The sequence below is a fragment of the Leucoraja erinacea genome, chromosome 9 (genome assembly GCF_028641065.1).
Source record: "Leucoraja erinacea ecotype New England chromosome 9, Leri_hhj_1, whole genome shotgun sequence".
In the NCBI taxonomy this organism is placed as follows: Eukaryota; Metazoa; Chordata; class Chondrichthyes; order Rajiformes; family Rajidae; genus Leucoraja; species Leucoraja erinaceus.
The window spans coordinates 9,679,718-9,693,227 of record NC_073385.1 but is presented as its reverse complement, the minus strand read 5'-3'; the positions used below and the strand labels follow the sequence as shown (position 1 = coordinate 9,693,227).

The 13,510-nt window shown below is 39.7% G+C and overlaps 1 protein-coding gene across 2 annotated transcripts in view; it reads right to left on the bottom strand.

Annotated features, from left to right (window-relative positions):
- Window positions 1–13,510, bottom strand: part of ccnk (cyclin K) — a 32,068-nt gene that overhangs the window by 17,628 nt on the left and 930 nt on the right. For both annotated transcript variants that reach the window (XM_055640104.1, XM_055640103.1), the window contains exons 2-5: window positions 9,280–9,480; window positions 7,890–7,971; window positions 3,837–3,968; window positions 1,449–1,554 (exon numbers count right to left, since the gene is read on the bottom strand). In XM_055640104.1, coding sequence (XP_055496079.1) covers window positions 1,449–1,554; window positions 3,837–3,968; window positions 7,890–7,971; window positions 9,280–9,476 — 517 coding nt within the window. In that variant the 5' untranslated portion in view covers window positions 9,477–9,480. The remainder of the gene's footprint in view (window positions 1–1,448; window positions 1,555–3,836; window positions 3,969–7,889; window positions 7,972–9,279; window positions 9,481–13,510) is intronic.

The following is a 13,510-nucleotide window of genomic DNA, read 5'->3' as shown; positions in this document are numbered from 1 at the left end:
GTAGTTGAGGCCAGTTCATTGGCTATATTTAAGAGGGAGTTAGATGTGGCCTTGTGGCTAAAGGGATCAGGGGTTATGGAGAGAAGGCAGGGATGGGATACTGAGTTGGATGATCAGCCATGATCATATTGAATGGCGGTGCAGGCTCGAAGGGCCGAATGGCCTACTCCTGCACCTATTTTCTGTTTCTATGTAAGAATACTGTATAAATTTCCATGCCATACAAAATTCAAACAGAGCAACCTGGGTGAAAGATAAGTAAAAGAAATAGAATTGAATTCCCTCCCCTCCACCGACTTCCAAGGTCCGATTGTAAGAACTTGGTGGTCGCCTGCAACTCCGAGACTGGAAGCTGGACACTCCCTTCTAACTCATTTAACCTATTTACGCAAGATGATTAAGACCGCGCATAACATGCATTTTGTATAATATTAGTTAATGCATCACGTTCCGTTCCAAAAATATCCCCATTAAAAAAATGTCACTGTCAACATGTAAATGCACCACATGCTTTGGTACTTAAACCAGGAATACACAGGCCTGATCCGGAAGTCTTTTTATATTTTTCATTTGTGACTCCCAGGTGCAATTAATACAAGTAGAAGGAATTTCTTCACTTAGAGGACGATGAAACTCTACCCCAGAGGGTTGTAGAAAGCTTTTCAACTCGAAAGTATTTGCCATAAAGCTAAGACTGATCCATTAGAGCTCTCCCTCACTCTCTTCTCTAAATTTAAAGCCACCATCTCTCCCAGTCTTTCAATATACTGCCATCTACTGTGGCCTTGTGACATCAAACTAAATAAATGCATGGGGATGAGATCAAATCAGAACCATTTCTGTTTTCTATTGGTGGTGCATTTACAAGCGACGAATGCAAATAAAACAAATTTTGACCTCAATCAGGAATTAATAGCTTATTCTTCTGTATTACAGATACGTTTTCAGATAAATGTTAGTAACTGAGGAAGACATTGATTTTCAGTGCAAACATCTAACTTGTTACCGAGCTGTCAGCATCCACGTGCACATATCACATAAAACCATGCAATTAAAAATTAGCACAACAGATACACTGATTTCAGAGCTACAATCCAATTACAAGAATCCAGTTGGTCAAGTTACTTCAAATTGTGGTTTACAAGATCAGAAGCTTATGCAGATAATTACCATGCGACCATATAGTCAATATTGCTCACGAAAGTGAATTTTGCATCTATTTATTTTTATATTGCAATCAATGCTTAACATCAAAGACCTTTTCTCAGTAATCCAAGCTTCTTAGATCAATATTTACAAATCATAATGCGCATTTGAGAAATATAACCAGCTGAGTTTTGTTTGAAATATGTGCATTTGTTACTAAACTGAACAGTGTTAAAGCAGCAAATTGAAGCGAAATAAACTGAAGACTCCATAGTCTCAGCACAAACATGCAATTCCAGTACCTTTAAGTTGCTTAGCATACTTGAGCAAGAACTGATAAGGATGTTCAACCTGCAGGTCAAATTTAATTGTCTGTAATAGTATTCTCTCGAGAACCATGACTTCTTCCTAATTAAGAAACAAAAAATATATTTTTAAATTGTGGTTTGGATAGCTAAATAAACCAAACAGTAATTGTAGTAGGAAATATCGGCAGATGCTGGATTAAATCGAACGTAGATACAAAATGCTGGAGTAACTCAGCGGGACAGGCAGCATCTCTGGAGAGAAGGAATGGGTGACGTTTCAGGTCGAGACCCTTCTTCAGACAGATGTCAGGGGAGTGGGCGGGACAGAGATAGAATGTAGTCAGAGACAGTAAGACTGGTGGGCGAACTGGGAAGGTGGAGGGGATGGAGAGAGGGGAAAACAAGTTAGAGAGGTCAATGTTCATACCGCTGGGGTGTAAGCAACCCAAGCAAAATACGAGGTGCTGTTCCTTCAATTTGCACCGGGCCTCACTCCAACAATGGAGGAGGCCCATCGTACCTCTGTACATTGGCAAGACCAAGCGCAGGCTCGGCGATCGTTTGGTTGAACACCTCCGCTTAGTCCGCCTTAACCCACCAGATCTCCCAGTTCCTCAGCACTCACTACTCCTCCCATTCCCACACTAACCTTTATGTGGCCCTTGTGGCTAAAGGGATCAGGGGGTATGGAGAGAAGGCAGGTACAGGATACTGAGTTGGATGGTCAGCCATGATCATATTGAATGGCGGTGCAGGCTCGAAGGGCCGAATGGCCTACTCCAGCACCTATGTTCTAGGTTTCTATGTTCTGGGCATCATCCATTGTCAGAGTGAGGCCCAGCGCAAATTGGAGGAACAACACCTCATATTTTACTTGGGCAGCTGACACCCCAGTGGTATGAACATTGACTTCTCCAACTTCAAATAGCCCTTGCTTTCCCTCTCTCTCCATCCCCTCCCCAGTTCTCCCACCAGTCTTAATGTCTCCGACTACATTCTATCACTGTCCCGCCCACTCCGTTGACTCCCGTCTGAAGAAGGGTCTCGGCCCGAAACGTCACCCATTCCTTCTCTCCCGAGATACTGCCTGTCCCGCTGAGTTACTCCAACATTTGTGTCCACCAGTAATTGTAGTAGATCAGCAGACAACAGTGGTATCATCCAAGAACTTATAGACTGAGTTGGCACTGCACTAGGCCACACAAACATGGGTGCAGTAGGGGTAGAGCAAGAGACTGGGCACACAACTCTGAGGGACATCATTGTTGAGGGTCATGGTGGAGAAAGTGTTGAGTGAGGTCTGCCAGTGAAGTGCTCCAGCAGCCAGATGCAGATCTCGCGACCAAGGTCCAGAGATTTAGGGGTGAGCTTATTCAGTATTATGGCGTAAAAGGCTGAGCTGTAGTCAACAAATAGCATCCAGACATTGGCGTTTATGATGTCAAGATAATCGAGGGTTGAATGCAGGGGAAGAGAGATGGAATTCTCTGTTAGTCTGATTTTCTAGTATGTGAACGACAGGAGGGGGGGGGTCAAGGTTGTTCAGAAGACTAACGCAAGTGTGGACTATTACGAATCTTTCAAACACCTTTATTATGGTTGTTGTTAGAGCTAACAGCCGTTAGCCATTGAGACAGCACAATCGGGGACCGGTATGATGGAGGATCTTTGAAGCAGATGGGGGAGAAGATTGTTGAATTCAGAGGTTGAAGATTTTGATAAATACTGTGGCTACTTGACTGCCACACGATTTTAAAATCCTGCCAGTGACTCAATCCGGTCCCCTCGCTTTCCAAGAGTTTATCCTCATGAAAGCTGCATTGACTTCTACCACTGAGATGTATAGGACATCTCTCAGTGATATTTAGTGCTCTTTACATCCGTTTTGAACAAATAAACAAAGCTCATCTGATAGAGATGTGTCGCCGCCATAGATCATTCCCGATTTCAGTTTGTAATCTATGCCATGCGAAGATCAAACCTGGCCTTTTTACACAGTGCTGGACAATCCCCCAATAGCCTTCGATCTGAAGTTTAGCAGAGAGTACATCTCCCTATTCACCCAAGGTATCGGGTGCCTTACCGTGATTTAAAAAAAAGTTTACTCGCCAGGAATATGTTGAAAAATGACATGCAACATATTACTGTTTAAGAAATAACTGCAGATGCTGGAAAAATCGAAGGTAGACAAAAAGCTGGAGAAACTCAGCGGGTGAGGTAGCATCTACGAAGTGAAGGAACAGGTGACGTTTTGGGTCGAGATCCTTCCTCGCCTAATCCTTCGCTCCATAGATGTTGCCTCACCTGCCGAGTTTCTCCAGCTTTGTCTACCTGCAACATATTACTACACTGATGCAAAAAACCCCCAAAATTAACACCAACCTTGGGATCATCTCCAAATTGTGAAAACTGTACATCATTCAGCAAACTTCGAGCGGTTTTAATGATATCTTTACACTTTTTGGGAGTTTCTTCTACTTTGCCAGCCAGAAAGAGACAGCAGCCTCCTGTGACCTACATGAACAGAAAGACAAGTTAGAAATATGCGTGCGTCCCGCAATCTGCTGTGGTGAACAACAACTCTGATATGCGGCTTTGGAAGGAATTTCAATGACAAAACAATATATGAGCAGGAACCAGCCACCGATATACAAACATAAGACTGCAAAATCCTTCAGAAAAGCTTGCTTAGGAACCAATGGAGTTTAACAACAGCCTTTCCAAACCATAAACATTGAATACAATGCATTTCCTTATTTACCTTTCCTTGTCATATTATTCCATTGGCCGAGGGCAGTGCATTAATCTCCAAATCGGTTAAACATTACCCTATATCAGGTCTCCAGAAAGAAGTGAAATAAGAGCTTTTTCCTTTTTATGGAGTAGTGCTTGGTCTGTCAGATGACATTGCTATAAATATGCTTTTATCATTCAATTTAATGGGAAAGTTAGATACAAAACTATATTGTGTGGCTTAATTCTAAGCACTGCTAGAGAGTACTTTAAATATTAATAAACGCCTGCAGAAGAGTCTTGGCCTGAAATATCACCTGTCCATGTTCTCCAGAGATGCTGCCTGACCTGCTGAGTTGCTCCTGCACTGTGTGACTTTGTTTAAACATCTGACTTTGGTAGAATTGGAAATTGAGAACAAATTAACCAAGCATTCAAACTGTTGAGATCCAGACGCAATAACATTGATTTTACAGAAGTGGCAAAGTACTCCGGGCACAGACTTCAGAGATAAAGATTAAGATTTGATTTTAAAGTTGCCCCAATCTGAACATTAAATCATTCCCATATATCAATTTAGCAGCTTTACAAAAAAAAAAAAATGGACCTACTTCACAAATATTCTGATATTTGTCATTTATAAAATGTGTTTATTGATTTACAGTGTTACATCTGTCCCTGGATGAATGGCAATTTTTGGTGTTATTAAAGCATTTTTCATCACAAGCATTAATCATAGAATTATGATATACAAAGGAAACCCATTCGACCTATGAACCTATGCTACGTTAAAGTAGAATAATCTCATCATCACATTTCTATGATCTTTCCAGTGAAGATTTAATTTCCTAATGAAGGCACTGATTGGTTGCACCATTCCTACAAGAAATATGTAATTAAATATATCCGAGGACATTGTGGGAAATCAGAGGGAAAACAAGAGAAAGATTGAAAAGATGCATAGAGTCTCTTGCCCAGAGTGGATGAATCGAGGACCAGAGGTCATGGGTTTAAGGCGAGGGGGAAAAGATTTAATAGGAATCTGAGGGGTAACTTTTTCACAAAAACAGTGGTGGGTGTATGGAACAAGCTGCCAGTGGAGGTAGTTGAGGCAGGGATTATCCAAACATTTAACAAACAGTTAGATAGGTACATGGATAGGACAGATTTGGAGGGATATGGACCATACACAGTTAGATGGGACTAGTGCAGCTAGGACATGCTGGCTTGTGGGAAAGGTGGGCCGAAGGGTCTGTTCCGACACTGTATCATTCTGTGACTCTAAATAAATTCCAGATCATAACTACTCCTTCAAAGAAAAAGTGTTTCTCTCATAAGTCCCTTTACCACAAATTACAAATGAATCCCTCTGGTCGTTAGAACATTCCCTGCACTCTCTTTATCCAGTTAAAACCATCAGAGCCTGTACAGTTCCAAGAGATTTCTCAACCTCTGCTCTAAGGTGACCCCCAATATTTCTATTATCAGAACCATTTGAGCATGTTTTCCTCCGAAAACTCCTCACACTGGCTCACATCCTCCTGACAATGTGGTTAACAGAAATGGGTACAAAACTTCACACGTGACCTAATGAGAGATATGAAGGGGCCACGTTTGTACTCTATACCTCTACTTTATGAATCACAGGATCCCTCTAATTGAATGATTAATCAGCCTGCTTGTCCAATGATATACATGCACAATTAAATTCATTGTAATGCAGATATGCAGTGAGTAGTTGTCTCGTATACTTGTGATGCTGCTGATGATGCTCCCAGTCAGGTCCTTTGTTCTACGACAAATAGATCTTTGGTCTGTATCACCTCTTATTCTTTTTGCTAAAATACATCACTTCTTATTTCTTTGTATGTAATTCGCCCACTTGTCTATTTGCAGGCTATGACTAATCCCACTGTTCAATCACTCTTTGAAGCTGTACTAGGAGCATCATCAGCAGCATCACAAGTACACGAGACAACTACTCACTGCATATCTGCATTACAATGAATTTAATGTGGTCTGATCTACAGGGCACAATGCAGGAATGGGATCCAGGATACTTTCTTCCATGGTAATAACAAAAGGAAACAAAACCGAGCAGGAGCATTCAAAAAGCAATAGAAAGCAACATGTGTACTATCCTTGTCACCATACTAAACTGGGGACAGCATGGTGTTTAAATCCCGGAAGATCAAGCCAGGAAAAGGTACCAGTCGACTAAGTCTGTGCTGTGCTAAGCAGCAGTATGATCAGCATGTGGGATGTTAGGCTCAAGCTACTTGCTTATGCAATCCCTCAAATGTTTTGTTCTAAAAAATATTCTGTTCAAATGCCTTAACACTATAACTAAATGCTTATGTGACAGCAGGATCAGGATTTTTTGGAATAGAGGATTAGCCAACATTCCAGATATAATCTATACGTGGCTGGACATTATTGGACGACATCTTTGCTCTTGCAATCACATCACCTTGTATCCAGGTCTTTTTGAACACATACGTTTTAATCTCATTTTATTAAGAAATACGCTTCTTTTTGCTAAGGTAGTCAACCTCAATTTTCCACATTGTGCTCTGGCTACCATGTCCTCATCCATTCATTTTATCCATCTATGACGCATCACTTATCCTTATTACACTTGATACAACCACCTAGCTTTATGTACAAGGTTGCTGATGATAGATTACACTCCACTCCATCACCACAGATTGTGAAGAGCCGAGCACAACACATCAACAAGCAGCGCAAAAATAACCCTCGTTTTCTGCCAACCCTAATCCAAACCAGTATATTACCCCCTAATATTGTGCCCTGGAATTTTACTTAACAAACCCACGCAGTATCTTACTAAAGACCTTACAAAAGTCCAAGTACTCCCTCCATCATCTGGTTCACCCTTGTATATTCTGCTGGTTACAATCTCAGTTCCAATTGTTTAGTTTAGAGACAGAGGAAACAGGCCCTTCGACCCACTGAGTCTGGACCGACCAGCGATCCACGCACACTAACTGACACACACCCAGGACAATTTACACGTGCACCAAGCCAATTAACCTACATACCTGTACGTCTTTGGAGTGTGGGAGGAAACAGAAGATCTCGGAGAAAACCTTCAACTTTTTAATGCTTATAAATTCCAGCATTTTCCCTTCTACTGTTGCCTAATCATCTAGTTTCTTGTTCCCTGCTTCTCTCCTCTCCTCTCCTCCCTCCTTCCTTTCTTAAATGGTTATTAAAAAAAATATTTTATTCCATTTTCTCAGTTCAAGTGAGCATCAGTGTCTTTGGCCATCGCTCATGAAAAATTGGTCAGCGGTTCAAGAGCATGTAGCTCACTCTCGCAGTTCCCCAAGATGGGAACAATCTCTAAGATGGAGACAATCTCTTATGACATTGAAGCTACCAGATAATATAATCCTCAGGGATTAGAGTCAAGTATTGAGCAGGATTCTCTCATCAGCAGAACATTCATGAAGTAAAAATTGGTTACGATCTGTCGGGACATGTTAACGCTGTTTCTTATTACCCAAACAAAAGACACATTTGGAGGTTGTGCTGCAAAAGTAATTTGTCAATCTACTGCAATCCACGTGGGAGAAAAGCCAGTTAGTCTGAATAAAACATAACTGAACAATACTAAGATGCTTTAATCAGCGTTGAAAAATTACTGAACTTAATTCAGCAGGGCGGTTTCATACTTACATATCTCGGAAATTGTTTGAAGGAATGAAACATGTAAAAACGATGAAAATAGATGATTCCTGTGGCCAGTGTGTCATAATGTCTTGCAGTTTTGGTTAAAGAAAGACATATTTAGTAATAATTCCCCTCAGCTATGTAAACAAAATCGAAATACTTCTGTAAATGTAAATATTTCTCCCCCCAAGATTATCTTCATGCTAGTAAGATCTCATTTGATTCCTAGACTATGCTCTATTACAATTGGCGATATTAATACTTTAACTCTTTCCTTAAAGTGGAATTTTAATACGAGTAAATGGTGGTCACAGCTACACAGATAAAGATTAAACAATTCTTTCCCGAAAGTTAATTCCATATGGTGAAAAAAAATAGAAAACACAAAGGATATTCAGTGGGTTAAACACCATTGATGAACATGGAAACAGTTAACATTTCAGGTAGAGGACCTTGCATTTTCAGATTATTTTCTCTTAGTCTTGAGTTAATCATTTTAATGATGCGTAATTGGTTTTAAGATTTTGTAAACTTACTGAATACAAGAATTGAACTTTTTGCCAAGAAATGAATTCAGCCAAAAGCGAACGAGGGAAGTAATATCTCAAAATATAGCTTAATGAGGAAATACACAATCATCATGAACTCTGAAGACTGAGCTAGAGTCAAGAATGACTGCAGAATTTTAGCTGAAAACTGGAAGGGTGGAAAAAGAGCAGGTAAATGTGTTTTTTGAAAGTACATTACCTTTAATAGAATGTGCTTCTGCGACAATACTCTATACCATAAGTACAATCAAGGCATACACAAGTCGTAATATTAAATATTCTGATGTAAGTTCAATGTTGAACTAATCTAATGTCCTGAAATGTTCATAACTCATAGCAGAATTAGGCCATCCAGCTCATCGAGTCCACTCCGTCATTCAATCATGGCTGAGCTATCTTTCCCCTCAACCCCAATCTCCTGCCTTCTCTTCATAACTTTCTGTCATCAAACGTGTGTTTTCTATCTTCTTATACAAGGCACCTACCGATAAAAAAAAATCCAGACTATGGGCGATTAGAACAGAATAGTTATATTGTAAATAGTGGAATATTAACGACTATTGGGCGGGGGAGGGATTGACTGGTAACTAAATGGTAGACCAAATCAGAGTAAGAGCAAGGAGCTGTTGTTTGAATTCTCTTTTAATTATGGGACAAATAACTGTCAGCTAAATTGTCCTAACCAATCTTCTCCAAGCACTTTCTAATGAACATGTATGAACATACAGGAAATATATTCCACAAATGGCTGACTTGTACTTAAACAGGAGTGAAAGGGTCCTTGCAAAGAAAAATCCTTATATCCTTCCATTGATGGAGAAAATTTCTAAAGACATTCAAAAGGATACAGCCCTAAACGTGTTCCCACATCAAATATAAACCTGGCACCCTCTCGGCGGTAGCGTGCTTCTGTTGCCGGATCGAGACCCTCCAACTGGGATGGGGTGTGTGCCAGATCCTTCTTATCCCAATACCAGCATGGCTTCCTAAGGTCCACGTTTGCCAGTGCTGTAGTCAGGGTAGAGTTCTCCTTATTTTCCTTCATTTACCTAGTCAGAAAGTAAACATTTATGGAAAAGGTCAGTTATCAAATTGTTTCACAACTGGGTTTCACAAGATTTTACTTTTGGATTATCAAAAACTATGAAGCGAGATTACAAAACATTCTATACTTTCATAACAAAATTGTATTTGACTAACATGATTTTGATAACTGCATCAGTGATGCTATTGTGGACTAATACTAGCCCTCAGCACTGAGCATTGGTGTAGTAATTGTGATAAAGGCAGGTGTAAATATTCGAATTCAGTATTAAAGCAGATAGTGGTTGCAGTGTGTATTTATTCAGAATGAATTGCAGCATCAAAAAAAGACTAATTAACTTTCCTCAGTACAGGTACCAAAATTCCTGATTAAAGTTACAAGACATAAGTATTTATTCAGATTAGCATTATAATTCCGTTTGATACAAATATATTTTGTGGACATACTTTCTTTACATCACTTGATAGGCAATTCTGCTCAAGAGCCACAAGTAAATTATGGTTTAGGTTTAGGTTTATTATTGCCACGTGTGTTAATGTACAGTGAAACGCTTTGTTTTGCATGCTATCCAATTAAAATCAAATAATGTACATACAATCAAGCAAGACTGGAGTATCAGAGGTAGAGCATCATAGCACACCAACTCCAGAGACATCAAATACATTCTTCACCCATTTGTTAACCAGCAATTCAGTCTTTATTTTGACTGTGACTACTTAGCATTCAAAAAATCCTCCACGCATCATCACTGTCAAGCCCTTTAATGGACATCATCTCTGTCAATACCTTTAATTGTGCATTCCAACGAAGTAGTTCTTTTTGTTCCAAATATTCAAGAACGGAAGCTTACCCTTGCCTATCACTGCATGTGACAAACCCATGATCCCAGCAACTAGAGTAGCAAATTCCACTGCAGCAAGCATTATATGGTAGGATAAGGAGGCCAACATGATATACAAATAAAAAACAATACATTCTGACCTTTCTGATCATTTCAAGTTTCCAGCACCACAGAATTTTGTGCTTAATTTTCAAATTACACACAATACTCCAAATGTGATCTCATCAACATCATCAACAGGACCCAATGCCTCCTTCCTTAGAATGCATAGGATGCGTGGCATGTCTCCAATTGCTCTAACGAACTTCCACAGATGCGCTGTAAAAAGCATTTTATCAGGATGCATCACAGCATGGGAACTGCAAGGTTTGGACATTCCCTTCTATGGACTCCATCGATATTTCACACTGCCTCGGCAAGGCCACCAGAATTATCAAGGGTGAGCCTCACCCTGGTCACCCTCTTCTCCCCTCTTTCATTAGCTTAGAGGTACAGAAGCGTGAAAGCGCACACCACTAGATTCAAGGACAGTTTCTCCCCAGCAGTTATCAGGCAAATGAGCCATCCTATCACCAACTAGAGAGCAGTCCTGACCTACTGTCTACCACAATGGAGACCATCAGACCATGTTATAAGACTTTATCTTGCTCCCTTTGTCCTGTATATGTGCATTGTGGATGCCTTGATTGTAATCACATTTGATATTTTCTTTGACTGGATAGCACACAACAAAAACATATTTTCACTGCCCCTCAGGTCACATGACAATAATTATAAACTAAACTAAAAATTGTAATAGGGCATACCTATTCTTACATTCAAGTTTTCTTACAATCAAAATCAACACTTCTGTTCATAACTGGCTAGATTCTACTAACCTGTGTAAAGAACACCCACAGTGTCCTCCATAATGTTTGGGACAAAGACCCATCATTTATTTATTTGCCTCTGTACTCCACAATATGAGATTTGTAATATAAATAATCACGTGGTTAATGTGAACATTGTCAGATTTTAATAAAGGCCATTTTGATGCATTTTGGTTTCACCATGTAGAGATTACAGCAGTGTTTATACATAATCCCCCCCATTTCAAAACACCATAATGTTTGGGACAGTTATGTCATGTAACTGAAAGTAGTCATTTTGTTGCATATCCTTTGTTGCATATCCTTTGCATGCAATGACTGCTTGAAGTCTGCGATTCATGGACATCACCAGTTCCTGGCTGTCTTCTCTGATGATGTTCTGCCAGGCCTGTATTGCAGCCATCTTTAGCTTATGCTTGTTTTGGGGGCTAGTCCCCTTCAATTTTCTCTTCAGCATATAAAAGGCATGCTCAAGTGGGTTCAAATCAGGCGATTGACTTGGCCACTCAATAATTGACCATTTTTTAGCTTTGAAAACCTCCTTTGTTGCTTTAGCAGTATATTTGGGATCATTGTCTTGTTGTAGAATGAACCGCTGGCCAATAGGTTTTGAGGCATTTGTTTGAACTTAAGCAGATAGAATATGTATATACACTTCAGAATTCATTATGCTACTACCATCAGCAGTTGTATCATCAATGAAGATAAGTGAGCCAGTACCTTCAGCAGCCATACAAGCCCAGGCCATAACACCCCCACCACGGTGTTTCACAGATGAGGTGGTATGCTTTGGATTTTGGGCAGTTCCTTCCCACCTCCATACTTTGCTCTTGCCATCACTCTGATAATAAGTTGATCTTCACCTCATCTGTCCACAAAACCTTTTTTCATAATTGTGGTTGCTCTTTTAAGTACTTATTGGCAAACTGTAACCTGGCCATCCCATTTTTGCACCTTGCATCTTGCAGTGTAGCCTCTATATTTCTCGTCATGAAGTCTTCTGCAGACAGTGGTAATAGATAAATCCACACCTGGCTCCTGAAGAGTGTTTCTGATCTGTCGGATAGATGTTTGGGGATATTTATTTATTATGGAGAGAATTTTTCTGTTATCAGTTGTTAAGGTCTTCCTTGGTCTGCCAGTCACTTTGCGATTAGTAAGCTCACCAGTGTTCTCTTTCTTCTTTATGATGTTCCAAACAGTTGATTTTGGTAAGCCTCAGGTTTAGCTGATGTCTCTAACAGCTTTATTCTCATTTCCCAGTCTCATGACGGCTTATTTGACTTTCATTGGCACAACTTTGGTCCTTGTGGATAAACAGCAATAAAAGATTCCAAAGGTGATAGAAAGACTAGGTGCTGAGAACTCTTATACCTGCATTGAGGAGGCATTGAAACACACCTGAGCAATAACAAACACCTGTGAAGCCATGTGTCCCAAACATTATGGTGCCCTGAAATGGAGACAATGTATAAAAACAGCTGTAATTTCTACATGGCAAAACAAAAATGTATAAAAATGGCCTTTATTAAAATCTGACAATGTTCACATTAACCATGGAAGATGCTGCTGTTCATAATTAAGCAGTGTAAAGGACACCTAGGAACTTTTGAATGTCAACATTTCACAATCATTAAAAACACAGCATCTGAGACATTTATTTTAGAAAGACAGATAACCTAAATTTTGCAGTAGTGTTTGTCATCTGGCACATTGCTGTCTTCCACTCAGCTTGTCTGCATTCCCACTCACACGACGGGCTAATTTTAGCAGGAAATGTACATTTTATATCATCCTTCTCAGAAATCTAAGATCACCCCCATTCCTCAACTCCTAACCCAGGTAACATCAAGCCTTTGTCCTTTATTTAATGCTCTTCAATTCAGCCCGCATTGTTAAGACTATTTATGCTGTTGTTTTAGCATTTTCAATGGAGCCATTAATATAAATTAACTATTATTGATTCAGATGTTAGTAATTGCCTGCCTATTATCATAGCCACTACACCTCATACCTTGGTGTGTGTAGAACAGAACTTGCTGTAGGAAGGAACAGGGGATAATAATAAAATAATAATAATTTTATTTATAGAGCACTTTAAAAACAAACATAGCTGCAACAAAGTGCTGTACATCACTAATCATTGACAAAAAAGTTAATACACACCAAAAATAACAATCAAAAGAAATAGTAGGAAAAGACATGTAAAATAAAGAAACATCAAAAACACCACAAACAGAAGCAAAGCCTCAGGCATGGTCAAAAGCCAGGGAGTACAAATGTGTTTTAACACTGGATTTGAAGATGGATAGAGAGGGGGCCTG